This window comes from Agelaius tricolor, unplaced genomic scaffold, assembly GCF_023055355.1.
Source record: "Agelaius tricolor isolate 1412-34295 unplaced genomic scaffold, bAgeTri1.0.p SCAF_19, whole genome shotgun sequence".
NCBI classification, from domain to species: domain Eukaryota; kingdom Metazoa; phylum Chordata; class Aves; order Passeriformes; family Icteridae; genus Agelaius; species Agelaius tricolor.
This window is the reverse complement of record NW_027269279.1, coordinates 10,318,072-10,345,869: the sequence shown is the minus strand read 5'-3', so window position 1 is coordinate 10,345,869 and position 27,798 is coordinate 10,318,072. Positions and strand designations below refer to the sequence as shown.

Sequence of the window (27,798 nt, the reverse complement as noted above, 5' to 3'; positions counted from 1 at the left end):
GCAGAAGAGAGGACAAGGCTGTGCTCAGGTAGCTATGGGAGAAAGAGGGAGGGAGCAGTGACTGGGATAAAGTGGCCAGGAATAGGGTCCAGATCGCATCACCAGCTGGTGCACACTTCCTGGGTTTGGAAATTTTTTTTTTTTTTTTTTACGTACAAAGCAACCTTCTTAATTGCTCAGAAGTTGATTGGCCAAGTTAAGGCAATGTAATCTTCCAAACAAATGTACCCATTAAATTAATGGAGATGGCGTATCAGCAGGATACAGAATTAATATACTCAGAATTGCCATGAAATACCGCAACAGCGCGATTTTACCGGGATGATACATAATCTGGGAATGAAACAACAGTGAAGGTATTGCTGTGCAACGCTTCCCTCGGCAGCGGGCCAGCGCCGTGCCGGGAGCGGGCTCAAGGCTGGAGCGCGGCACGGCCCCGGGCGCACCCGGCCTGCGGTACCGGCCCGGTTCCGCGCCCTTCCCCGGACATCGCTGCTGCCTCAGGCAGCTCCAGTGCGCGGGCTGTGCGCAGCGCCGGTGATCCGGGCAGAGCCCGCCGCGACACAGCTCGGGGGGTACGGGGGCTCCCGTGTGTCACCGAGTCCCTCACTGGTGCCACCGCCTCCCTCATTGGTGCCCCGGCTCACCCGAGCCCTCGGCGGCAGCGCCCCCACGCGGCAGCGCGTGAGCACGGCGGGCGCGAGGCCCCGCCCCCGGCGGCGGCGGCGGCGGAAGTGACGCAGTGTTATGGCGGAGGCGCCGGGCGCACCGGAGGGTGAGCGGCGGGGCCGGCCGGGGCGGGACGGGTCTCCCGCCCGCGGCACTCACGGCCCAGCTCTCGTTGTCCCTTGCAGAGTGCCCCGGGACCGGCAGCGCCCAGGCGGGCAGGGCGGCCGCCTGCCAGGGATGCCCCAACCAGGGGCTGTGCGCGGCCGGCGCGGCCGGGCCGGACCCGGGTGAGTGCAGCGGCCGTGAGGGGGCGGCACAGGAGGGGCTCTATGCCGGCTCGGGGGGCGCGGTGCCGGCTCGGGGGGGCGCGGTGCCGGCTCGGGGGGGCGCGGTGCCGGCTCGGGGGGGAGCGGTGCCGGCTCGGGGGGGAGCGGTGCCGGCTCGAGGGGCGCGGTGCGGGCGCGTTGACCGCGCGGTGTCTCCGCGGTGTCTCCGCAGCGGAGGCGGCGGAGCTGCGGGCGCGGCTGCGGGCGGTGCGGCACACGGTGCTGGTGCTGTCCGGGAAGGGCGGCGTGGGCAAGAGCACCTTCAGCGCCCTCCTGGCGCACGGGCTGGCGGCGGACGAGACCAAGCAGGTGGGCAGAGGGCACGGACAGGACGGGCGGCGGGAGTGCAGGGCCGAGCACCCGCGGGCAGGTACCGATCGTGTGTCCCTGCTCGTTAATGTTTGACTTGGATGGGTCTTGCTGGAGTGATTTCATTGCATGAGATTACCTTTAGAGGCAGCCCTGTGCTACCTTGTTTCCAGTGGGGCAGGTTGGCTGGTTTGTTTTCCAGGTTGCTCTGCTGGACATAGATATCTGTGGGCCATCGATTCCTAAAATTATGGGTCTAGAAGGAGAGCAGGTGAGTGAATGCTCGGACATCTTGCTCAAGGGATTTTTTTTTTCTCAGTTCTTCATTAGCATATTCAGGCTTTTTGGATGTAGAGCTTCTAAAAGGAGTGCATAATGGGAATTGTGGGGCAGTGATAGGGAAATGAGGTGAGATGTAGAAGTTCAACATGACATATTTTGCAAAGGAGTCATCTGCTTTCAGGATGAGCAGTTCTGCAAACCAACTTTCATTGCATGTCAGCCACATAATGCTGACTACTTGAAACTTGAGTAGTATTAGCATGATATGCTTTATCAGCCCTTGAATATTTCTTACAAATGCATAAAGTAATGAGTAAACTTGCATAAGGGTTGAACAGTAGTTGTTCACTTATTAATGGAGATTTGATGCTTTTGCATTTTTACCTCACCTGCCCCACAAAAGCAGGCAGGAGAGCTCTTTGCCCAGGTTTGACTTATGTTCACGTTTTGTGTAACATTTGTTGCTATTGCAGCTTTTGTGTATCACTTCAATTTTCAGGTTCATCAGAGTGGATCTGGATGGTCTCCAGTGGTGAGTTGGTGCTGTTGTTTCAGAAAGTTCGTTGGGTGTGTTTGGGTTGGGCACCATCTACAGTGAAAAACGAGTGAGGGACAAGCAGGGAGTACTCTTGTTAATTCTTCTAATGACTTAAATATCCAGATTCTATAGAATCTACAGCTACAGGGCATGGAATCTACAGAGTCTGTATGTCCAGATTCTATAGATCTATATAACCTATATCCATGTTCTATGGAATATCTAGAGAACGCTATAGAATTTATTTCCAGATTTTATAGAATATAGATCTATAAAATCAAGATACATATCATATTGAATCAGGATATAGACTATGTAGATCAGAGTGTTAAATTTCTTAACAACAGCAGTACTGTATTTCTAGAATTGTTTTATTACCTTGTGTTTACTGACTTTGCAATATGGACAATAAATATAAATTACCCAGGTTTGTTATTTTGGAGTAACATGCTGTAGCGTGTCACGTCTTCTATGACAGCCAAGTAGTATCTTGCACCCAAGACAAACCTTACTAATCTTTGGAATATGCAGAGAAGGTTTTGCAGTACTGTTGGTTGTCTAAAGATCCCCTGTAGTGTGCATGCTGTTAGAAAGGCAGCTGGTGTTGGGAGAGAAAGCTGCTTTTATCCTTCTGTTGTCTCCAGTGATTCCATAAACTGCTGTAACAATTTCATTTTTTCATTCTTAGTATAGTTGCTAAGTGTTGCACAGGATGCAGTTTTTAATGCCCTGTGATAAAAGATAAAGTTCTCTGCTTTTATTTCATAAATCTCTTCCCCTTCATTTACTTTTTCTGTAAAATAGGGGTTCAGAGTTTGTTTCTCTAGTCTTTCTTCACTGTTACGTTTCTCTGCTTCTCTTTCAGTATGTTGAAGAAAACTTAGGTGTCATGTCAGTGGGATTCTTGCTTAGTAGTCCTGATGATGCTGTCATCTGGAGAGGACCAAAAAAGAATGGTATGTGTTGAGTGTTTTCAACAGTAATTTACATACTTGAAAGGTTTCAAGTGTAGAAATATGTTTAGTCATGTAGATAGGGTAGTTAGCTAAGACCCCGAAATTTAAAATACAGGAAGATACCTTTTTCTCTTCCACATTCTTCTCCTTTCCTGTAGGGCTGATCAAGCAGTTTCTGCGTGATGTGGACTGGGGTGAAGTGGATTACCTGATCGTGGACACACCCCCAGGAACATCGGATGAGCACCTGTCCATCGTGCAGTACCTGAGTGCCACCCGCATCGACGGTGCTGTCATTGTCACCACCCCCCAGGTGTGAGCCAAAGCCCACCAGGGACGCATCGTGGCACTGGAAGGCAGTCCTTGGGTTCCAGGCTCTTGATTTCACAGAAATTGAAGGGTACAGCATCTCAGGGAAATGAGTTTGGTGTGTTGCCCCTGCAGCTGGCTGGTCTGTGGGTTAGGTGGATGTCTCAGGGGAGCTGGATGGGGATCCACATGGCTCACTAAACCACAACAGCTCACCATCAAAAGCTGTTGAGACCGGTGTGGTGAAAGGAAATGCAGGGTGTCATTTCCTCCTTCAGAATCAGACTTAACACCATTGTGCATCTGTAATTTACTCACCAACAGCTTCATGTTCAGAAGAATGTTTGTTAGAAGCTCTGTTTTTAAGTGATAAGCTGTGCACTCTCTGACACCTGTGAAGTAGCCTGTCACCTCCAGGTGACCCACCAAAGTAGGCAGCTTTGTCATGTGCATTTTTAAAAGAGAAATCAGCCCCTGGAAAGCTGAAACTAAACATACACTCAGTTCAAACAGAGGTTTTCATGTCTGGTTTGGAACAGAACAGGAGATCAAACTAGCATGTGACATGAAGTATTTCTACAACAGCAGAAAGGATAACACATAAAGGAAGCAAAGTGTTGAGGACAATACCAGAGAGGTGGTGAAGGAGGAAGGGAACAGGAGAATGGATGAGGTGAGTCATATACGTGAAAACTCTGAGGAGAGAATAAGATATTTTAAATTTAATTGGAAAAAAGGTAACTAGTGTAAGCCTGGTGGTTCTTCTCTTCACTCTGTGGAGAATACCAAGGCTCCTTCTGTAAGATGAAAATATGAAAAAGTTGCATTTAAAGAAGATACGAGATGAACATAGGAGATAAAAAACACAAATATGGGTGAATGTTGACTAGAGTAGATTTCAAAACAGAACCACATCCAGTAGGCTTGAAGTGTTGTACCTGCTCTGTTGATAAAGCTCATAGCACAGGTTCGTGTTCCTAAAAATATTAAGGCAGCAATAATAATTCATTATTAAGTAGCTCTAAGGAGGTAACTGCATGGATTCAGCATGAAGCAGTTGAAATACAAGTGTTTGCTGTTATTTGTAGGAAGTGTCACTTCAGGATGTTCGGAAGGAGATCAACTTCTGCCGCAAGGTGAAGCTGCCCATCATAGGTGTGGTGGAGAACATGAGTGGCTTTGTGTGTCCCAAGTGTAAGGTAAGGCTGCCTGTGTGTTACAGTGTTCTTTCCTTGGCATTGCTTGCATAGCAAACATTGCTCCAAAAATGCCCTTTTCTCAGAATTGCAGTATTTTAACTCTGATTTTCTTGTTGTCCCAGAATGAATCTCAGATCTTTCCCCCAACTACTGGTGGTGCAGAGAAGATGTGCCAGAACCTGAGTGTTTCTCTTCTGGGTAAAGTGCCTCTGGATCCACAGATAGGTAAAGTCACTTATTGCACTGCACTTAAAGCAAGTTGTTCCTCCTATACTGATGTTACTGCTGCAAAACCCTGATATGGGCACTGATGTCTCTTAGCACTTTTAGATAGAATGCTTTTTTGAATCAAAAGTCACTGGAACTATGACTATAGCTTGGTGTAGAATGTGGGAAGTGCTGGGGTAATTTCCTTAATCAATTAAGATTACATGCTACATCTTTTCAGCTCTGTAATCATATCTGAAATACAACATGTTTTTCTCTTTGGTGTAGTCACCTGGAAATGCAAACTGAATGAAATAATAACCACTTCAAAGAAGAGTCTTTTGTAGATGTTAAGCATTGAAACCAGTGCTTTAACCTCACTGTTACTGGCACTGCCCAAATTCTCTTGTGGGTCATGAGGAGGTGTGGTTCTTTGCCCACTAACTTAACAATTAATACCTGAATTAATGACATCAAGGAACAGCTCAGTACTTCCAGCTGAAGGTTTCTGCTAGTACTAGTCCTCTGTCAAACTGTACACTGTATTTCTAGTCCTGTTACTGACTTCAGGGCTTCCTAAAAGGAATAGATGCAGGTGGCTGTTTGAAGAGATGTAACTGGAACAGGATAGAGGCTAAAAAACAGAAAAACTCATCTTTTCCTGTTGCTTTGTTTCTGTGTTTTTTCTCTGTCCTTCAAGGAAAAAGTTGTGACAGCGGCCAGTCTTTCTTGGCTGAAGCACCCGAGTCTCCAGCAACATTGTCTTACAGGAATATCATTCAAAGTGAGTCTGAGAATCACTGTGCAAATGAATCCTCGGTTCTGAGCACTGCTGTACTATACAAAGGTGTTACACAGGATTGTGTAACTGTTCCACAAAGAATAAAATGAGGAGAGGGATTTAGCAATTCTGAAAGTAGCAGGTGCAAAGACCGTGTTTGCTTCTGGGCATCACTTCTGACTGGCTACTAAAGTGATAATGAAATTGTATGTGATAACTGGTTTCAACATTTGACTTCAGAGAAGTCAGACTTTCATTTTCAGAGATGGGGAGTCCTTGTGCTCAGAGAAACCTTCTGAGGCTCTCGAGCAGGTGTGGAGAGGTGCTCACCATAACCCAGTGGGAGGCAACTGACTGACCAATGCCTCCACTTCTAACTGTAATTACACAAAAACCCCTTGCAAAAACTCCCTAAACAGCTGGTGCTGTGCTGCTTAAAATAATCCTAAAACTATTTCAGTGTAAGGAAGGCCCAACTTCAGATACTTGTAACCACAGGGGAGAGATGCAGCAACAACACACTCCTGATATACAACTGAAATAGTCTTAAATTACTTTTTCTTCATCTTTGCAGGAATTCAGGAATATTGTGAACAACACCATTTGCAAGAAGAAAAGATAATGTAACCTGTAAGTGGAACAAAAATGTAGCTCATGTCTAATTATAGAAAAGTAACTTATGCCTTGATTTATTAAAGGAATGTATTCTTTTTGTATATTGCAAATAAATTCTTAATATAAAGGCTCTTGCCTATGTTTTTTCCAAAAGTTGAAGATTCTTGTAGTTCTTCCCTCACTAGAAAGCTGTGAAAATGAGTCTGCATCTGGATTATCAAGTGCATTCTGCCTCCAGTGTCATGGTACCAATAACCTGACTGTGAAGGTAGCAGTTGAAGAGGTGAGAATACAACCCACATTTTACTTAGGAGGTTGAATTTAAAATATGCTGAGTTGACACCGGGGCATGTGCAGCAGCCTTAGTTCTGCCTGCTGCACAAGGGTGAGCTGTAATGCCCCTTCCCTTTCCAGAATAACATCATTTAAATGTCTCCTTTCATTGGAAAAGATCTGTGTCCAGAGTGAAAGCCAGGGTAGTATTACAGTGCATGTGCACTGCTTTATTTATTTTTTTACAGGTATCAAAACAAGATTAATTTTTTAGCTATACATAACTGTGTAGTTACACATATCTTCACCAAAGCAGTGGGTGAACATAGTTCATGACTTCTGTTTTATTCTATTTGGCCCTAAGCCTGAACATTAAAAGACAAACATTCAGTATTTTTAATAATGAGGAGGTCCTTTGTGTTTGTAGTTTGAAAGCTCTGAAAAGTCAGTGTACAAGAGGGAAAGGCAGTTTGGATTTGTTTATTGCAGTTCCATAATTAAACAAATCAGCATTGTATTTTCATTACATGTACTTTCTGGTTAAGATAATCCAACAGTTTGAGGTTAGTTGACAGCTTTTCTGAAAGCAGCGTGCTCCTTGTAAACCATGAGCACTGTCTGTGCTCACACAAACAACTTTTTGGTGAAGCTTTTAAGTAACAAAGGTGTTAAACCTTCCAGGATCTAAAGACTCAAACACAAATGACTTTATTTCATGCAGGCATAATTCTAGAAGAGCTTTATGTAAATATCTTCCCATGAAGAACAACAACTTTCATTAATTACTTTTTTTACTGCTCATCCTTTAGCTCATCCTTTAGCTCTTCCTTATTTGGTTACCTAGTGCCTGTCTTCCCATGATTTTCAGTGCCATCTTCTGCAATTCTCCTGCTCTGTCCTGTTAAGGGAACAGAGCACACATGGCTATAAGCATAACCTGGGCCACAGGGATCTCTTATAAAAGCAGGGAGCTGCCAGCTGGAAGCCTGAAGGTTGAAGATGGCTCTTCCAGCTCTGCTTAAACTGAGGAATTCGAATTATAGCAACTCCACAGATTTAACTTAAGAACATTCTTTTGGAGCTTGGAAGCAGCTCAGTTGTGGAGCTCAGCAAGCTTCCAAACATGGAGCAAAGTGACCTGGGGTTATGACTCTTCCATGTGACACTGCCAGAGAGGCTTGGTGGAGAATCAGGATTATCCTGGGCTCACTGCAGGAACTGGACCCAGGAAAAGCCAGCCCTAGCCCTGAGAGGCAGGTTGGCTGTTCTATCCCATGGGCTGAAGCTCAGTACTCACTCTTGGGAACATCTGTGGTGCCAAACAACCTTGAGGTTACTCTGCTGATGGTTTTTGGTCCTCCTAACTTGCAGTGGATGTAGCCATATAAATTAGCAGTCTGGAGGGAGATCCCAGCAATCACGAGAGCCTGTGGACAAACAAGAGTTCAGCAGGAACAAAGCCATGGCTGTGTACTGACTGTGTAGGATATACATGTGTGTGTGTGTACACACTGTCCAGATTCATGTGCTGTAACAGGGGGACATTACTCCCAATCATAAATGGCCTTCAAAGACATCTAATCATGTCAAACACAGTAATTCCTTTCTACAAATATTTATATCAAAACACCAATACCAGTTGTGTCATTCTGTATCTTGAAAGACTTCATTACTTTCCTAAAAGCACTTACTCAAAAAAGGACTACTCAACAGATTCCAGAAACATTTCACTTTTTTTAAGCCCCATTCAGATCTAAAAGTTCTACATCCAGATCCATGGCACACCTGCAGGCTTGTTCAGCTGACAAACAACTTAGTACAAACAAATAAGATCTGTAATTTATGGCTTTACAAAGAGCATCCATAGATAGATTCCCTACCTAGCATTGACAGGCAGTGAAAATAATCAGTTCCTTTTGTGGTACTTCAGGTTTAGCAGCAGGTGGAACCAATCTGACTAATGCAGTAATTTATAAAAATGTTTCTCTTAGCCTTCAGAGCCAGTTTCCCAGAAGTGATTTTATTTTTGTTTGAGTAATTTGCCTTTTACAAGCACCTGGGCAACCTGCCTCCTGTGCTAGTTAGAGTTGTCTCCAAGCAGCCCTTGGCTTAGCAAACAATCTCTGCTTTTCAAAAATAAAGGTGGAGCCATGAACAAAGAGTGCTGGTTTAACTATTGCTTGTTTAGGGGCACCAGAAAGCAGTTAATGATTTGCAATTGATTCATGCCCATAGCTGAATTTCTTGTTTAGTTGAATAATGAATATGCAATTTTGACTGTTACTGGTTATGTAGCTGCACATGTCAGAGGTGCTTTTTATCTTTTCAAACTGAATTAGGAATTGGTACTGAGCATGGCTGGGAACTTGACAGAATGAATAACGTGGCAATTAGCCAAGCATTTAATGTTTACAGGGGAAAATGTGAAGATTTCATAGACAAAAATATCTTAATATAATGCAATATATGAGGTACATTTCCTCTCGTATTTAGAAAAAAAGTGTTGGGGTTTTTTTAAGTAGATGAGTTATAAGTAGAGTAATTATAAATTGCTTATAGCTTTTACTTATAGCTCAGTTACTTATAGCTCAGTTTATCAAGCTTTTATGAACTAATGAGGCTGGTTCTTTCAAAAGGAAATGGTACCAGAGATCTAAATTCCTTACTTTTAAAAGTACATTTAAGTTCCCAGGAAACCTAAAAACCTGAAAACCAAGATCACTGGTTCATTTTTTATCCTCTCCTGTTTTATTTGACTGAAATAAGTTGGGGCAGAGTAAGTTGCTACAGTTAAACAGCTCATAATTTTGCCCACCACTTGAGGTTCTCTAGAGGAAGGAGTTGACATCTGATAACCCAGTGGAAGTACAGCTAAAAATTCCCAATCCATTTCAGAGTGCAAGCCTTGACTGCAGAAAACTCCTCGGGATTCTTTGAAGCTGCTGGTGACATTTTTCTACTGCTGAAAGATTTGGTTCAAAACTAACAGATCTGGGTTTTCCCTCTACCAAGATTGTTTTCAGTACCCCCTGACTCACCAGCCATTTCAGCTTCAAGGAGAACAAGGTGCTAAAGAAAAACATTGTCCAAATCACTGGGCAGATGATGAGACCAAGCCAGAAGATTCGGGCTTCAGCTTCAGTTGAGGCAGCTATTGTAGGCACCTGGAAGAAAAAATTGAGACTATTAGTCACAAAGTCAAAACCCACAATAAATGACAAATTACCAGAGGAGGAAGATTTCACTTATCATATGCACAGAAGATTAACTAAGAAGAGCAGTAGCTTATGCCCAGTTCCTTCCTGATGCCCTTCTGTACACAGCATTTTCATCCACAGGGATTTATCAGTTGGTTCTAGTTCAGACAAGAATTCTTATGAAAAGTGCACATTTCTATACATTTTCATAAAAAGATGCTGTATCTTAGCTTAATTTATATCTTGCATGAAGCTTATTTTCCTATTATATAAATATTTGGTTTTGCTTCTGAACTCTGCTGACATTCCATGAATGAAGAACCACAGCTTTGAAAATGCCTCTTGTGTCATGCTGGAGTTGAGCACACTGTAAGTGCAAGGGGCAGCCTTATGGCCTGTGCTCTGTCTGTTCTCCAGGGAGAGCAGAAACTTCAGAGCAGGCTGCAAAGCCCTGCTTACAGATTTCTACAGGTCAGCACAAGTCACATATCTCTATCTACACTGAAGGGCTCATTGCGCTTAAGAAAAAGCAAAAAAAAAACCCCTTAAAGTAAGAGAATTGTTCAGAAGGCTCTGATCTTTCCAAAATTCAAATCTCACTCCAACCCTCAGACCAATTGATGACCACTAGTGCCAGCTTCTGAAACAGAAGCATCACAATTGGAAAAGAAAACCCTCTGGACTCTTCCACTCTGAAAAGAAAAGCTTTTTAGTTAATTTTCAGTATATTGAATTTTCCATGTATTCTGTCCTGCAGGGTTTCCTCTATTCTGTCTTCAGGCCTTCCTCAGTCTCACAGGAAGCACATCAGTTACTTTGTCTTCCATGCTCAGGGCACCCCGGAGCCACAGCCGAGACTGCAGGGGGCACTGCAGGGGGCACTGCAGGGTGCAGGGGGCACTGCACAGGGTGCAGAGGGCACTGCAGGGTGCACAGGGCACTGCAGAGGGTGCAGGGGGCACTGCACAGGGCACTGCAGGGGGCACTGCACAGGACACTGCAGAGGGTGCAGGGGGCACTGCAGGGGGCACTGCAGGGGGCACTGCAGGGGGCACTGCAGGGTGCAGGGGGCACTGCACAGGGCACTGCAGAGGGTGCAGGGGGCACTGCAGGGTGCAGGGGGCACTGCAGAGGGCACTGCAGGGGACACTGCAGAGGGTGCAGGGGGCACTGCAGGGTGCAGGGGGCACTGCAGAGGGCACTGCAGAGGGTGCAGGGGGCACTGCAGGGTGCAGGGGGCACTGCAGAGGGCACTGCAGGGGACACTGCAGAGGGTGCAGGGGGCACTGCAGGGTGCAGGGGGCACTGCAGAGGGCACTGCAGGGGACAGCAGCAGCACAGCCAGCTGGGCTGGGGACACTGCTGGAGGGCTGCAGAGAATGTCCCTGTGAGCAGCCCCGGGGTGCTGCTCTGCCAGGCTCAGTGGGGCTGCAGGGACAATGTCAGCAAGTGAAAGCAAACCCCTGAGTCGTGACTCTGGCAGTGATGCCAAATGCCATCCTATTGTGCTTCTTTCCCCATAACTCATTGTGTTTGGGGGGCATTGGCAGTATCAGAATGCTCTGTGATCCAGGTTCTCTTTCCCACCATATTCCATATTGAAGGTGGATAAAATATTAACTTCAAAATACTAAATCTGAACTATTCAGCATTGCTTTCCTCAAGAGGATTCTGTGTTGGGATTATCTATGGAAAGATGTGTTTATTACAAGATATTCTCACTAGAAAATAAAATAGAACTACCAGAAACATTTCATACCTATAGCACCATGCTATGAATATTTATTCTGCTGATCCATATGCTGACAATGTTGTGAGACCTGTTTTGTCCTGAATGCTTCCAGGATGTGACAAACAGTGCTCACACCTGAATACTGACATTGTTTTCTATGGAAGCTGGATAAAAAGTAACTGTTACAAAGGTACTCTATTTGTTACTTTGTTTGACTTGGTATCAGCTTTACAAATTTCCTATGGATTCTGTTTGCCTTGTGCCTGCTTCTATTAATATATTTACCCTTTTTGCTTCAAACACCCAGTGACTTTTTCCATCTTCATCAATCTGGTTCCACCAACGCAAACCAACCAAGAGTCTTCCTGTCACATTCTAGTGATGAAACCATTATTTGCATTAATCAGTAGCACAAGTCTCTTGTCAGTATAACAGTTAAAATAGAAAAAAATTAAAAAGACAAGCATGTTCAAAAATCATCTTTTATCTAATACAAAAATTACTTCTAAAAGCTGTTCCAGCTGGAGTACAACAGCCATTAATGATGGGTGAAGCTACAAATTTAGAGGCCTCTTCTCTTTCAATATGATAATAAGCACAATAGCACTTACTTAGACAAGAAATTATAGATTGTATCTTTTTCAAGTCAATTATTGGGTGCTTGTTGGACAAGCACCCAATAAACAAATTTATTCAGCAAAAGAGGAATACTAGTAACAGAAACACACTGGAAAATGGGAGATTAATGACAAGCAAATAAGCTGTGTAGGATCAGGGAAACAAACCAAGAAAATATTTCAGCACCTGGATGAACCAGAAGCTTTCAGAATACTGGAAGTGCATCAATGTTCACTTCTACAAAACAAAAGCCTTGCTGAACACATGGAACCCCTGGATCCTGGCTTGGCCTGACCCACCTGCCTGCATGGGATCAGGGCACCAGAGCTACAGCTGGCATTCAGGAGTCTACTGCAGCCCCTGCTGTGGGGTGTGGGCACAGGGCTGCAGATGCTGACATTCTTCAGCATCCATTGCTGAAAGCCAGTATTACTTGAATTTTTTAATTTATTTTTTATGGGGGGAAGCATACAAACAAGTTACCTATGGCAAAGCAATTTTCTCACCATATTAGTAGACCTTAGTAGTCAGCCATAGAAAACATGGTGCTAAATAACTAACATATGTGAACATCTTCATTAAAATGGGCCAGACATTGAATAAATCAACAGATTACAATATTTTTGTCACTTCTGTCATTATACATATTTCAATTTTGTTTTAATTAATGACAAAATACTTCCCAAGGTAATTACTATTCAGGGTCATCTTACCTTGACAGACCAAAAGTCAAAGGATAGAAGGAGGAGAATAGTGACAAAACAGGCAACAAAGCTGTTGCTGAACCAGTCACAGAACAAGTAGGTAACAATAGCACTCACTCGGAAAAACAGGTGGAAAAAGGTGGCCAGTGGGTGCCTAGAAGAAAGCCAGAGCATAAATGAGGTTATGGGACAGAGGGAATGTCACAGTGCTGGCTGACAATGTAGCACAGCACAGGTATCTCAAGTTTATAATGGTATTTTGGTTTGTAGCTGCTATAATTTCAGTGTTGGTGTATATCTTCATTATCAAACAATGGTATTTCCAATAGCCAAGCTTCAGTCTAAATCTAAAATACGAATGTGGTGTTCCTGTCAAAACTTTCTCAAAGACAGAACAAAATATGGAGCCCTTCACCAGATTCTTTGATCCTGTGTGAAGGAATTTAGTGGCTGTGTGCAACACAGTACCATAAAATCCTTGTTGTTTCATTAAATGAATCAACATTGCAAAGCACAAAGAATTGAGAGAGCTCTTACGCCTTTCAGAACAGCTTTGAAAACAAAACATTAACTCTAAAAAAATTGTAGCTGTTTGCTATAAGACAAAATGAACTTTCATATTTAATGTCTAAACCCAACACTTCCTTTTAGACAGGCAGAATGATTTGGGAACCTAACGGTTCTTCTGAATTACTGCTTATTAATTTCACTAGTATTTACACTTTGCTCATTGAACAAATCTTTGTCTGTAACAAAATAAAGAGAAATTTCAGTGAAAGAAGTATGTGACATGGAACACTGGCCTGCACAGTAGGGAGGGGGGCTGGAGAAAGCTGTAATGAGCACAGCACAATTTTCAGGGTAATATGCCAATAAAAATTTTACTCTGTGCAATTGTTTGTGTTAATTAGTTGAAAGTGAGAATTAACTACAGGCTCTTGCAGTTAACTAACTTCTTCCTTGAAACTTAGAGAATAAAATATCTGAATAAGATATTTAAGTCAACAATTGTCTCCTTAAGCTCCTATGCCTCTGTGACCAATTAACAGTAGAATAGCTAATTAACAAAAGTATGGCCTAGGGTGTAATCAACTATTTAACTATTAAATGTTATTCTGTTATTGTGTTTAATAAAATGAGATATGTAATATATACACAATTCCTTACTATAAACTTACATTATAGCTATAGAAGAATAATAACTTTTATAACTTTAATATCCTTGTTGTTATATTATTTCTCTATAGCTGTTTAACTGTTCTGGTGTTTATCTTTCTCCAGTGGTAATACTGTGTTTGTAGTACTACACATATGACTGGGGAGGGAAGGATGATGCACAGGTGAAGTTTATATTTACTCCTGGTCATGCCCATGTGAACTTCAAACTTTCCAAAAACTTCTTCTGACTTAGAACTGAACATGTGACATTTCAGCAAAGAGGCTTTTTCTGCCATAAGCAGCCAGGGGGGTGGAGTGGGTGTTGTGAACTGGCTAAAACAGACAGGGCCTTGCTGCTTCCAGCCTTGATCTTGGTCAGGAAGATGCAAGAGTCAATGATGGAATGGTGCCCTTGTGTCCAGAGCAGCTTTCATAGATCACAACCCCAAAGCACACCAGGGTTGCCTGAGCTTTTCTCATGGATCACTGCTTCAAATATGGCAGTAACTTTGGGGAATTCATGTTTCACTTTGGAAGGCAGATTCAGCAGTATGACTGGATTACAACAGGATTACTGTTTGGATGCTGAATTTGTTCCAATGTCAAACATTGAAGGGCATTTACTAAAAAACAAACAAAACAAAACCTATGAGCAAGAAGCTGTCATTTATTACAGTGCTGAGCACTTACTGAGACTCTGCAAAGGATAAAGGAAATGGCAACTCTACAATGGCTCAACTTGGCATAAATTTGCTCCTGAAAGGACAGGAACCCACTTGCTTGGCCTTCTTGTTTTCCTGCTGCATCTGAACATCCATGTGATGCACAAATGGAGCCTCCAGGCTCAGTGATTGCCATTTGCCTTGTTCTAAGAACCTCTGTTCAGTTTGGGAGCATGATGCCTGTTAGGACAGGAAGGAGCTGTAATCAATTTAGTTGCATCCCATGTTAAAGAATCAAATTTGGGTCAGGCCTAAGCTGTGCCAGTGAACTACAGGAGAATCATTCCAGGTGCCTGCTCAGAAGCACCACAGCAGAACTCTACATGCTGGCTCTTTTGGGTTTTTTTTCCTCCTGTCTGATACTTCAAAATGTATTGAGGCAAATTTTGAATAAATGAGCTCTCTTTTCTCCTTGATCACTGTGTTTCCTGACTGATTTGTAAAAGAAGCAATCATATGCTCCCTACTTCCAGATCTAAAGTCCTAGTACTGCAATCTTTATCCAATTTCTTAGGAAAGAGGAAGAATTTCCCAATTTCCAGAACTTATCTTTTCCCAATTTCTTAGGAAAGTAGCCACTAACCTTTTGCTTTTAAGGAGCCCTTTTGCACATAGCCTATGCTAATTTTAACCAAGTTCAAGATATATGAAATTGGAATAAAGACAAATGACTGGAACACCTTGTTATGCCCTCAAATATGATAACAAAATTTTGCAGCACCTAGGTGACTTCCAGGCTCATTTGCACAAGATTCTCCAGAAATATAAAAACAAACACATGTGAGCAGTGTAAGCAGTTTCAATTCTGCATTCTATAGCAGATGAATTTTCAATACTACATCATCTTTCAATATTGTCTTGAGGGCCAGAAAGAAGAGCTGTCTCTAATGAAGCCACTGTCTGCACAAAGTGGATCACAGAATAGTACAGTTTGCTGATACTTTACCTGTGCTGTACTACTGATAGCATGAATCAGGAGAAATCTCTAAGATCTCTAGAGTAAAGTGCTGTGTGCTGTGACATCCTACAAACATTCCAAGGTGGTTTCACTTCATGCTAAATGTGGTCTGGTCCTTCAGAACCTGTGGCTCATGTGATCAAGGTACTTCTAAGCTGTACTTTCCAGCTTAGTTGAATCCTTGAAGCTATGTTCTCCAAGACTGCACCAAAATATAAACCTTCATTTAAAATGTGTGCTGTTGCTAAGGTGTAAAACCAAGGCAATTCTGGGAAGGTTAATCTTATGTCAGGGCTGACTCAAGTAGTGACAAAGTGCAAAGCACTGCTTCACCAGACACTTGTAAAAGTAATTATATTGTAAAGCTACATGATTGCTTTTTATCTCAGATAATGTTGTGTCAGGTTTAACATCTATTATATTTCTTTGCTTACACCTACAGGAAATATTATCATTGGAATGGACCAAACCAAACTGGGGCAAGGCAGAGAAAGCAATCTAAATCAAAGCTGATTATATACATTATTGATCAGTGCATGCCTAATTCCTTTTGACATAAAACTTCCTTTCACAGTCTTTGATTGGAGATTCTTCAAACGCCACTGATTGAACAGCTCTGTCACCTGGGACCTCCGTGTGGCCAGAGCTGCAGGGTGACACCTCTGGTGAGGAACCCAAGCTTAGCCTGACACATCAGATGCGTTAAGGGGTTGGGTTTCTCAGGTAATGTCTACAAGCATAAGACATTTCATATTCCACACAGCATCACATCCCGTGGTAGGAAATCATGACAGTTTTATTGCAGCTATCTGGCTGTTCAGCCAGGTGCCCACTGCAGTGCCTGAGCACTGCTGCACAGCGGGCTTTGCTGGAGCTGAGCAAAGCTGAGCACTGCTCCCGCTCTAACTAAAGCACTGTTTGCTTGGGGTTTGGGATGTTGGGTGCGTCAGGTTTTCATTTCCAGTGACCGGGTGATGCCGGGCAGGAGGGCCCGGCCTCGCCTGCTCCAGCCCGAGCATCTCCCGGACAGAGGCCCCCCAGCCTCCCCGGGCAGCCTATTCCAGCGCTTGACCACCCTCCCTGTAAAAAATGGGAATGAAGTGTTTAAATGGAGTTCTCTGTACACCGGAACAGCCAGGGCCGCCCGGGCCCGGGCGCCGTGATGCTGCGGCCTCCGCGCCGTTACCTGATCCGCGCTTTCCGCAGCGCCAGCTCCTCCTCGCTCCCGAAATCCAGGGACACATCCTCGGTGTCGTCCACCAGCGCCTGCGGCGGGAGCCCGTCAGCGTGCAGGGCCCGGGGGAGCCGCGCCCCGCCCGCAGCGCCCGCCGCCCCTACCGCCCTTACCTGCTTCATCCCGGCCCGCGGCTCCAGGCCCGCAGCTGCCCCCGGGAAAAGGGGCCGGGCTCCGGCAGCCCTGCGCGCCTGGAGCGGGGCTGCCCCTCGGCACAGCCCGCGGCGGCTGCGCCTCACCGGGCACCGCCCGGGAGACCCCCGGGACAGCCGCTCCTCCCTGCGGCCCTGCCTCGAGGGGCCTGTGGCCGGGGCCACAGCGGCTGGGCGGGCTTTAGCAGCGTGAGGGGCTTTAGCAGCGTGAGGGGCCCCGAGAGCCCCGGCCGGACGGGCTTTAGCAGCGTGAGGGGCCCCGGGAGCCCCGGCCGGACGGGCTTTAGCAGCGTGAGGGGCCCCGGGAGCCCCGGCCGGACGGGCTTTAGCAGCGTGAGGGGCCCCGGGAGCCCCGGCCGGCCCCCCCGGCCCTCAGCGCGGTCAGCTGTCTGCCCCGCGGGCTCGCCACACGCACCGGCCGGGTCAGGGCCGCTGGGATCTCGTTCTGAATACAAGCTCTGAAAGGAAGAAGGAGTGGAGGGAAGGGTGAACGAAGGTGTATAAACATGAGAGCACAGCTGCGTGTCACGTTTGGCGCACACCCCCAGCCGGCCGGTGCTGTCCCTGCGGCCCGCGGCCCTGTGCCCTCTGTGTGGGGGCCAGCTTTGAGGGCAGGGGTGGCTCCACAGCACCGTGCGTGTGCCTTAGGGTGGCTGAGGTCACTCGGCTCGTTCAGCCTGGAGGAGGCTGAGGGAACACCGCAGTGTGGTCTTCAGCATCCTCACAAGAGGAAGGAGACGGGCAGACACTGACCCCTTCTCTGTGGTGATCAGTGAGGACCCGAGCGAATGGCCTGGACTTGTGTCAGGGGAGATTTAGTTTGGATATTAGGAAAAGGTTCTTCCTGCATAGGGTGGTTGGGCACTGAAGAGGCTTCCCAGGGCAGTGGTCACAGCACCAAGCCTGACAGAGCTCAAGAAGTGTTTGGACAAAGCTCTCAGGCTGACCTTGGGCTGTCCTACGGAGGGCCAAGAGTTGGACTCAATGATCCTTGTAGATCCCTTCTAACTCAGGAAGGAATCCGTGGTAAATATTTTTTTACGGTTCCGTGATAAATATTTTTTTCATGCCTTAATTTAAAATGCACGTGGATTATGCAGCAGACATAAAAGAAGTGAAACAAGACAACCAAACTTCAGGATAGGGGTAAGGGTTTCACAGTAATGGGGGGAAATAAACTGGACAGCTTAGTATGAAGTGGAGGGTCAAGGAAGATCTGATTAACCACAGCCACGTGTAGATCTGACTAGCTACTAGCATTAAATAAGCCTGCAAAATGATATAACTTCCTAGTCTTTTCTAAAACATCTAACTAAACCAGGTTGTTGAGTAAGTACAGAAGTACTTACTACTGAGGTGAACTTTTCAAAAATATCAACTGGAAAGCAGCTTTGCACGAGACTTACTGGAACAAAGCAATACCTAATAGGTAAGAAAAACTGATACACTGTTCTTAGTAGGATTATAATTGCAAAGCAGGAAAGGTATACTGACTAATGATGTTAATATTTTGATTGTCATATTTTGGCCTTGGTAGTGTTAAAACCACTTGTACAGTGTGCTAGTAAGTACTGTAGGCTGCCACTAAAAAACTGAATAGGCACGTGCAATTTGAGGGGATGTCTCACGATAGCCTACAGTATTAAAAAACTGAAGTGGGCTTTCACTCTGCAAGGAGATATAAAGAGAGAACTCTCTTTGAGAGCTCTCATGAGATACAGTTATTAAATCCGTGCATACCTGATGCTGACCCTGACTTCATTTCCTGTATCAGTGTGCACTTCTGCTTCCAAGCCATGAATTAACAGTAATTCAAACAGAGCTGGCTTCTGACTCAGAAGCAGCTCCCAGAAGTCACTGACAGAAGCCTCAGCCGTGCTGGGAGGTCTTGCATCCTCCTGCCTGCCAGATCATTGACCTCAGCTCCTGCAGCAGCTCCTCTTGCACCTCTCAGGGCAGTTCTGCCAGCAAATCTGATCCTTTGCATTTAGTAATTCTGTGATGTTGCTGTATTGTCCAAGCCATTTCATTTTCATTCTAAGGCACCAGAAAATAACTGTGTCCTGTGTCCCTCTATCATGTAAAACAGCATCTCTATGGGAGAGAGGACAATTAGCCTGTCACAGCACTCAGTGTCTGATTTACTACACTGAATTCATGAGTGATGAAATAACTGAAAAAGAAGAAAAACCTGTGTTTTGTGTTTTGATTTTAAAACAGATAAATGATTCCTCAGTTTTCCTTCTTTCCAGTGCCTATCTCCCCTGGCTCACTGTAGGGGTTATCTGTTCTCCTAACAAACTCTATTAGATAATCCCACAGGAGACTGTTGCTGTACCATGCAAATAGTTTTGGTAAATTCTCTAAGAATCTATATGAAATTGTGCTGTGTGATTATTCAAGGTATTGTATGGCTTATCATTTTCTTTTAGAACAAATTGAGAGCTAGAAAGAATTCTTGGTCTCTAGAGGAATCATTGGTCAAATGAATTTCTTTCTTTGGGGTTTGCTAGAAAAGAATTCTTCCTTGTTTTAAAATTAATGCATCCAAGTGAAAACTCATTAAAAGCTTCTGGTGTTTTTTAGGATTTTACAGAACAAACTGTCCTATTTTCAACACTTCTTCTGAGTTGTAGCTTAACTACAAATTGTTTGAACATTGGAAAGATTAGCAACACCCTAAAGATGATGTAAATCCTCAAATACTGCTTCAGCAGCCCCAGATGAAGAGACCATTACACTGAATTTATGAATTGTAGTTTGGTTTTCAGGTTCTTCCATAGGAAAACCTAGACTATTTATGAAATATATTAAGATTTCATTTAATTGCTGACTGAAGTATATAGCATAAAATAGTTCAAAAATACATCACATGCTGATGTGTCCTTGCCATTACCTTACAGGGAATTCCCTCCCCACAATAAATAGTGACATTTCTATTTTAGAACACTATCAGAGTCTTGATATGAATATCTGAAAAATCTCTCCCATTCTCTGGTTCAACAATAACGAGAGCTTCTTCTAAGATGAATATGGTGCTTTATTCACCCGCTTACCGGGAAGTCAGCTGATTGCTCTTTCTTCTTGGAACACTCCCTAGAATCTTGCAGAGACTTATCCAGGACTTCCCCTGTAAACTGCCTAAGGATATTGTGAATAACTTGACTGCTTTTGCTCTGGTTTAGGCCTTTCGATGGAGTTTGTAGTTTAGTATTCTGTTCCTCTGAATGTTGGAAAATGTTGTTCATCCAGTAATAACTCTTGCCTCACTTGCATTCATCAGAGAGACACTTAAAAGGTCTGTTGGTGCTTCAATAAAATGTTTATATTAGGGTGTGATAGGGCAAATCAGAGAAGGTACTAAATAGATAAATTTCTAAAAGCATCACTTTCTAATTCATTTGTCAAAGATAATTTCTTGCTTTGGCCCAGAACCAATTTCTATAAATTTTTTTGGCTGTACATACATGAATTGTTGAAACTGGCAGCTCAGTATTAACAGGGGAGAAGCCACAAGATTTACTTGAGGGATCAGGACAATTTCTTTTATATATAACAATACACTCTCAGTAGAGATCAAGTTCTGTCATCAGTAAGAAATGGGTAACAGAAAAATATGTCAAAGCTGAGGAAGTTTAGGCCCTAAATATGAATGGGGATTAAAAAAAATTATTGATCCTTCATTTAGTTATGCCAAAAAAGGTGAAAAATAATTTTTGAGTATGTGAAGAAAGGAGTATAAATTCCCATTATTGCACAGTAACTGGTTTTGATTCTAAGAAGTGCAGTAGCAGTTGTATTCCTTCCAGTTAGGGAAAAACCAGGGAAACATTACATATTCTATTAAATACCTTATTTTATTAAGCCTGTGTGGCTTTAAGGCCTTATTTAACTCATGCTGTAGAAATCTCTAGTGCAGTCACCCAGGAAACGAAAGGCTTTGAAATTATTAATGAGTTTACTTCAGTGTCATTTTCCTGCTTAGACTGTGAAACATCCAAACCAAGGGCACACCAAGGCAAAGTCACCAGCTCTCTTCCAGCCTGGGGGGCATTCCCAGCATTTGGATGCAGATTTTTCAATGTGTTCAGCTTTCTATATCTCCTGGTGTGTTCAAAGCTTCAGTCACTCTCAGCTGCACTTCTTGGTATTTGTTCATTTTGCAAGTCATCGTTCATGTCTCATATTGGGAACTCCAAAAATAAGGAACTTGGGCTGTCAAAAGTTTGGTTTAAACAACTTCATAGATCTGCTGCAGTAAGCAGAGCTTATCCCCTTCCATTTCCCAGGTCTATTTCCCAGAGTGGAAGTGATTTCATCAGAAAAGGTGCTTAGAGTCCCTTCCCTCCTTTGCTACATGAACTTAAAATACCTGTACACTCTCACACAAGTATCCAATAGCTCTCCTGCCTTAAACCTCTATAGTCTTACTGAGAAAAAATAATAACAATATCTTAATCTATTAAATAAAAGACCCTAATGGCTATCAAAAAATTGAGAAGCTTAGTACAATAGGAGGTTGATAAGAAATTGAGCACTGTTTCTTCTACTGGTTTATCTGCAGAAATAAAACTTAAGTTTGCTTATGAAAGCTCTAAGTTGCTTATTCATTAGATTTTTTACATGTTTCCTTTTTCTTTTTTCCCTGTGGCTGCTACTAGCACCTACACAGCCTTACTCAGCTCCCTGAGGATCTTGCTGGACAGTTTACAACCACTTTGACTGGCAATTTCCACTCCATCTTTTGTTGTGGAGCCTGTGACTAAGCAGCTCTTGCCATACTTGCTTGCACTTGTTTTTCTTGTTTGTTCTAAACTGACACAAATAAAGGGAATTACTTTATCAGAAAAAATTCAAAGAGAATATAGACAAAACACAAAGTAAGAAAGGGTTTCTAATCTGGTGATGCAATGAAATGAAAAACCTGTACCTACCATTGTTAATTCTGTGAATTTTTCTGTGAGCATGTGAATTTTTCTGAAGCAGCCTGTGATGCCTACTTCTATAGCATTATTGTTTAATAGTATATTTCCTAATTTATTAATACTTCTTTTTCTAGTTCACCAAATAGCTTCAGCTTCCTGGTATTCCTTGTACTCCTCAGTACATGGAGAACTTGAGGGGTTATCTGAGGTATTAAAATTCACAAAATCCATACTATTTCTGTAGGTTTGAATGGTGCAAAGAGGAGGAGGTGCTCTGGATTGGTCTGTAGGTCCCTAGATCCCCCAGATAAGCTGTAGGGACATTAAATGCTTTGGATGGGATCTGCCACACTGACTGCTTGTTCCTTACAAGATGCACCAGGTGCTCCTGGATGTAACTCTGAACCTCTCCTAGAGGCAGGGACCTGATCTTTTGGCAAAACTGAAAGCAAAGTTCATGTCTGTGGCCTATGACCCCCTTTTACACCCAAGGCCATGATTTAAGAGACCATAGTTTCCTCTATGGCCTGAAAGGTGACAAGCCTCAACCTCGCAGCCTCGAAGAGGAGGAAGTTCCAGGCTGTGCTGGACATCTCCACTGCTGTTCCCATGAAAACTGTTCTGCCTGACTTCCCTACTGGAGGGTGTTTCCCTGTGACTGGGACTGAATTCATGAGGCACACACCTTTAAAATCTACAAATAATCACCAATTAAAAATACGGAAATAAAGCTTGGATGAAGGGCAAGAACCCAAACCTGTTGATTTCTCAGAGAATGCACTGTCTGATTTTCACCCTTCAAGTAGGGCAGAGCAGCTTCAGCAGAAGGGTGGCAGAGCTCTCCTTCTCCATGTCAGAGTAGCCCAGAGACCACACTGCAGAACTGTGGCAACATGGACCTGAAGCTCCTGAAAAAGAAGATGGTGTGACCTTTCTGTGATACCACCATCACTGTGTGAGTTACAGTAAAGCACAACCACCAGAATGGGGGTCATGGTAAGTGCTCCTTCATTCAACTGACTGATGGCAGAGCTGCTGTGTCTGGTGTGGATTCTGAAAACTTTTGTGTCTGGTGTGTGTTTTAGTTGACAAAGATCAGAAATGATCTAGGGAAGCCCCTAAAATATGTGGTTTCTTCAACTGTCATTTTATTATTTTTGCCCAGTTTTTTTGCTTCAATCTGAAACTTGAAACAAGCTGTGGTTTTTTGCAAGCATCCTTTTCCTTGTTGGCTGGACCTTGCTGTATGCTGTTTCCCATTCTTGCTCTATTTTATTTCAGTGAGGGAAATTACATTTCTTGCTCTATTTTATTTCAGTGAGGGGGTTTATGTCACATGCTCCAGTGTACCAGTGTACTGGACTACTTATATGAATTCCAGTGGTGGTGAAAGGAAATACAAATTTCTTTTTTTTTTTTCTTTTTTTTTTAATTGCTCTTAGCTACAGATAAATGAGAAGTTCTTCTGTCAAAAAGATGAATACTGTTGTGCACTGCCTGTTCCAATAGTAATGCTAAGGGATCTGTGCCTTTGTGATGTTCACAGACTCCTTGAAAACCAAGGGAAGGCATAAGAGGTTTTCTCAATGTCTTCTCCTCCATCTACAGGCCAGGCAGCTGCCAGCTGCTGGTGGAAATGCTTGCTCAGAGCTCCAGGACATGTGACTGGCTGTGAGGGGATACACTAATGGGAGAATGGCAGGCTGCTTGTGGAGAAAGAGCTCCTCTCCATAGGATAGTTCCCTCCAGCAGCAGACAAGCAAATGAGCAAACAGCTTGTGGTACATCATTGCCACTTAAACATGAGAAAAGCAGATTTTCTGCAGGTTTCACCCTGTAAGCAATTTCCACCTTCAAATATTCCCAGGCAGTGTTCATCATGACCAGGAGATGATATGCTTTTCAACTGAAACAATGGATTGTTTTCTCTGTTATATCTAGATTGGAGACAGATCAAAAGCAAGATGGACTTTGAATGGCTGTTAAGATATAAAGATTTCAAGTTTGCTCCTGTTTTACTCTTCCCATGTGTTCTAAGTATTCCTGAAGAGTTTTCCAACAAGAGCTGCAAGATCATAACAAGGAGGTAGCCTTGTTTCTATAGAGCTGTCCCTGGCTTTTGCTGGGCTTTAGACAAACCAAGCAATAACGTGCCAAAACTACTCTGCCTTTGAACCCAAAGCTGATTATCTTGTAACAGGCCAAAATAAGGGAAAGGGGACTAGAGAGGCTCAAGCTTTGGTTCAAGTTCTGCTGCTACAGTCCTAATTTGCAATAATTAAATGTGATTTCTATTTCTGGTTTTGTTTTTGCATTTGTAGAAACAAAATATTTTATTACCACCTTGACACCAAAATCCACTGTGGTTTATGACATACCCAAATGCCATGTGCTGAAGGACATAATGTGGCCTACATTGGTACACTTTCATCTACCTCACTGCCCCTGGGAAAAATAGTGACATTAATTACTGACATTTTACTAATATAATCTGGGTTCCAGAATTAGCTGTAGACTTTGCGCAGCACCGTATTTACTTAGAAGTGATACTTCCCTTCAATGCAGAGAAATCAAAAGCACAAGTTCTCCTTTTCAACTCACTTTCCTCTTTATAATGTGTCACAGCACAAACAATGTGTGTGAAAAAGAGAACTAAGTCGGGCCATACATTTTTACTGTTTGGTGTTTCTTATGTAGCTAAGATATTTCCATAGCTAAGACATGTATTTTCTTTTGGATTTTGAGAACACTACCATGACAATCCCTAAGAGAGATGCAGTTGCTGTGAAATATCTGTCTTATCTTTAAAAGCTGCATGTGAGTTAAAGAGAATCCACAGAACAGGAAGGGAAGTCACATGGAAAAGCAAAGTAGTGAACTGCTGATGTCTATGTATTGTGCAGCTTGAATCATTATAATCAGAAAATAGGGAAATTTGTTAAATAGACTTTTCAGTCTATGAGAAATTGTTCAACCAGCAGTACCTCAAAGCTATTCACCCTGGACTGAAGGAATCCTGAACAAAAATTCTGCTGTGGAAACCAGCTTTTGGCCAGAGAGGCCAAAGATGGTAGCTGACTGAAAAACCAGAGCTCAGATACAGAGCAACATGAAAGGAATTTTCAAGGAAGCACAATTCCCTGTTCCTAATGCAGTATTGAAATCCATAGGGACTTTGCAGCAATGTCCATGAGCTTTAGACAACGTGGCCCTCAGTGAATAAGCACCAGCCCTGCACTGTGCAAAGCAGAACTGCAGGAACATCCTTTGGGTGAGTCTCAGGAGCCTTTGGTTATCAATGTTGTGCCTTCCATCACACACTCACACGGGATTACCTCAGCAACTCCACCAAGGCTTGCAGCTCTTAATGCAAACCTTTCTATGTCTATTATGAAACTGACTTCCTGTAGGTAAGTAAAGCTGGGATATTTTGGAAGTTGTTTTGAACATAAAGGCTCAGTCTTTTAGATTGCAAGGGTGGGTTTTTTTCTCTAAAGCATTTTTTAAAGCCATCTGATCAAGCCTTTTCCTTGCTTGCTCACCTCAGAAACTAGCTTTGCTTCAAAGTCCTCCACCATCCATCCACACCTACATTTCTAGTATCACCCACCATATTTCTTCCCAAATGCTATGAGGAGCCTCAGTAATGCAGCATGTACACTGCAGGTGAGACACACCAAGATAACACTCTGCAATGCTGCTGGTCACACCTGCAGCTTCCTCAGAAGGTAATTTTTGTAGGTGAAGTTAGGCATTCAAAAGGTTCAGAATTTCCAGTCTAGTAGATGCAAAGACAGATTATGGCTTCAAATATTTGCGGTCATTCAGAATTTCACTGGACTTTGGACAAACATTCTCAGAGAGCTGAGGGAGCAAGACTCAAAAGAACAGAAAGACTGAGCATACAGAATAATTAGTATGAGAAGTGAGGGAATCTTTTAACTAATAGAAGATGGAATAAAATTAATAAGAAACCTATGTAACTTGTAGCCAATGAACATTCACGCCTTTGTTTGCTAAAACAAATTAATAATGAAAAGTTCTAATAGCTGTGGTGCTGGTTTTGTGAATTTGCCACCCAGCCTCCCTTTCTGTAGAACCCTAAATAAACCAAATACCTTGACTCTGTATGGGGATTGGCCTAATTTAGAACCCTAAATAAACCAAATACCTTGACTCTGTATGGGGATTGGCCTCACTAACACCAGATGAAAATAACATTTTGGGACAACAAAGGCATGGATGAAAATACAGAAGGAAATCCTCAGGATACAAATTAAGATGATTCATGTGAGGGCAAAATACTGACCTCTATCATTACATACATTCAAATTCATATTTTAAATGTAGAAAACCATAGAATGTGGCCTGGTATCACTTATGCTGATGCTTCCAATACTACTGAGCATGTTCTGTCTTCTCCTTTGGCAGTAGGGTAGTGTCCCAGTCAGCATCAAAGCAGAAGCTGGTGGTCACCTGAAAAGCTTAGGCAGTTCTCAGCTGTCTCACAGCCTCTTCTTTTACAGTCTGCTTTTCTCTCAAAGACCACCTTTATAGACTACTCCACTAGATGAGCTATGATTTGCTCCAGCAATTCCTTTCTTTCCAAGCACCCATGGGTGTTGTACAAAAAGTGGACAACCAGTCTTTGCTGCAGTCATAAACTGGAATCACAGTAATAAGCTGAACTTTTGTTCCCCAAACTTTTGTTCTTGATGTGTATAGGGATAGCCTCATGGATTTCAGCCTCAGAAGCTGCTAGAGATCTCCCTGCAGAGCTGCTGAAGGAGTTTATCACCTGAGGGGTTGTGCTGCACATTGGAATAGAGCTAACAAATAGCCATGTGAAATTTTGTACAGATTTCTTATGCAGTGATTATTTTATTGTCTGCTGCCAAAACAGACCACTAAAATACAGAATCTGTATTTGTGCAGCCTTTCATTATTTTCTGTGCTGTTAGTAACATAGTGCTGTTATTCTGAGATGTTGCTGTTCTTCAAAAGTGCAGAGTTCCAATACAGCCTGGGTGTGGGAGAGCCTGAAGAGGCTGATGTCCTGCAGCACAGATCAGGCTCCATGTCTGTAAGTGCTGCAGAGATCAGCTGCTCCCAGGGAGGAAACAGCTTTGTCTCTTCTCAGTGAGCATATTCCCATGGAACCTGGTAGAAATGGATCTCCTCTGCAAAGAGAAAATTCTTATAGAGGTCAGCAGCTGCTTTGCTTATAGGTGCTGCTGTCTTGTTCAGGAACCATTTCTTACTGGCAGCTGATAAAAACCTTGCAGTCTGAAGCAGGGAGTCTGGATGTCATTGTGTTTATCAAATCCTATTGCCTTTCCCCTTCAGACTCTGGTGGAACTTTTCTTAAAAGCTATAGCCAGTGGAATAATAGTACAAAAAGTATCTGTTCACTCTGGAGTACAGTCTCCTTTAAAATTAATTTCTAATTTGTGTAGGTCTATGCATGATTAAAAATAGAAAACTAAGCAAATAAGCTTGCAGATCACCACAAAAGCAGCTATAGGCATCATGAGAGGAAGCTCATGAATGAACTTGGTTTTCAAAAGGTTGTTTGTCTTAACACCAGGTAGCCATGGCAAGGTAAGTGATGATTAGATGAACAAACATTCTGTCAGATGCTGCTACAAGCAAACTGTGAACACCATGTGCAAGCCAAGCAATCTCCTGTTTTGTAGAACGTCCTACTTGTTATTTTGGGCCAATAGCAAGAGACCTTGCATGAGATGCAAAACTTACTTTGTGTAGACAGTCTGTAAACATGTGAGAGAAATACTTTCACTTCTGATGCACCAAGTGGAGCTGCAAGGTAAGTGCCCTCATGCTGCTGCCTTTACTCTTACTGATGGACTGTTAAATAGCATGGCTTTGGGACAGATTTGAACTGGAATGGAAAAGGAGAGGAAGAATTTGGGG

At 43.4% G+C, this 27,798-nt stretch overlaps 2 protein-coding genes and 1 long non-coding RNA gene across 3 annotated transcripts in view; 1 reads left to right on the top strand and 2 right to left on the bottom strand.

Moving 5' to 3' along the window:
* Window positions 1-27,798, bottom strand: part of LOC139598204 (uncharacterized) — a 210,650-nt gene that overhangs the window by 42,924 nt on the left and 139,928 nt on the right. The window lies entirely within an intron of this gene.
* Window positions 705-6,318, top strand: NUBP1 (NUBP iron-sulfur cluster assembly factor 1, cytosolic). Its single transcript, XM_071444244.1, has 11 exons — window positions 705-775; window positions 855-956; window positions 1,168-1,304; window positions 1,507-1,575; window positions 2,086-2,118; window positions 2,990-3,080; window positions 3,239-3,393; window positions 4,478-4,588; window positions 4,711-4,813; window positions 5,496-5,579; window positions 6,151-6,318. The coding sequence occupies exons 1-11, from the start codon at window positions 748-750 to the stop codon at window positions 6,201-6,203; spliced, it is 966 nt and encodes a 321-aa protein (XP_071300345.1). The 5' UTR covers window positions 705-747; the 3' UTR covers window positions 6,204-6,318.
* On the bottom strand, window positions 6,930-17,303 carry TVP23A (trans-golgi network vesicle protein 23 homolog A). The gene is made up of 7 exons (XM_071444245.1): window positions 16,901-17,303; window positions 16,740-16,819; window positions 12,725-12,869; window positions 11,679-11,768; window positions 9,503-9,628; window positions 7,762-7,891; window positions 6,930-7,362 (listed from the first exon to the last, which is right to left on the bottom strand). The coding sequence occupies exons 1-7, from the start codon at window positions 16,907-16,909 to the stop codon at window positions 7,301-7,303; spliced, it is 642 nt and encodes a 213-aa protein (XP_071300346.1). The 5' UTR covers window positions 16,910-17,303; the 3' UTR covers window positions 6,930-7,300.

Excerpts from the sequence above, each read along its gene's own strand:
- NUBP1 (XM_071444244.1), top strand. The coding sequence starts at position 748 with ATGGCGGAGGCGCCGGGCGCACCGGAGG. Across the intron at positions 2,119-2,989 it reads GATCTGGATGGTCTCCAGTG|TATGTTGAAGAAAACTTAGG; the intron begins GTGAGTTGGTGC and ends CTTCTCTTTCAG. Across the intron at positions 5,580-6,150 it reads TTACAGGAATATCATTCAAA|GAATTCAGGAATATTGTGAA; the intron begins GTGAGTCTGAGA and ends TCATCTTTGCAG.
- TVP23A (XM_071444245.1), bottom strand. Across the intron at positions 11,769-12,724 it reads TTGACTTTTGGTCTGTCAAG|AATGTGACAGGAAGACTCTT; the intron begins GTAAGATGACCC and ends TTTCATCACTAG. Across the intron at positions 9,629-11,678 it reads GGGTGTTTGAAGCAAAAAGG|GTGCCTACAATAGCTGCCTC; the intron begins GTAAATATATTA and ends TTTTTCTTCCAG.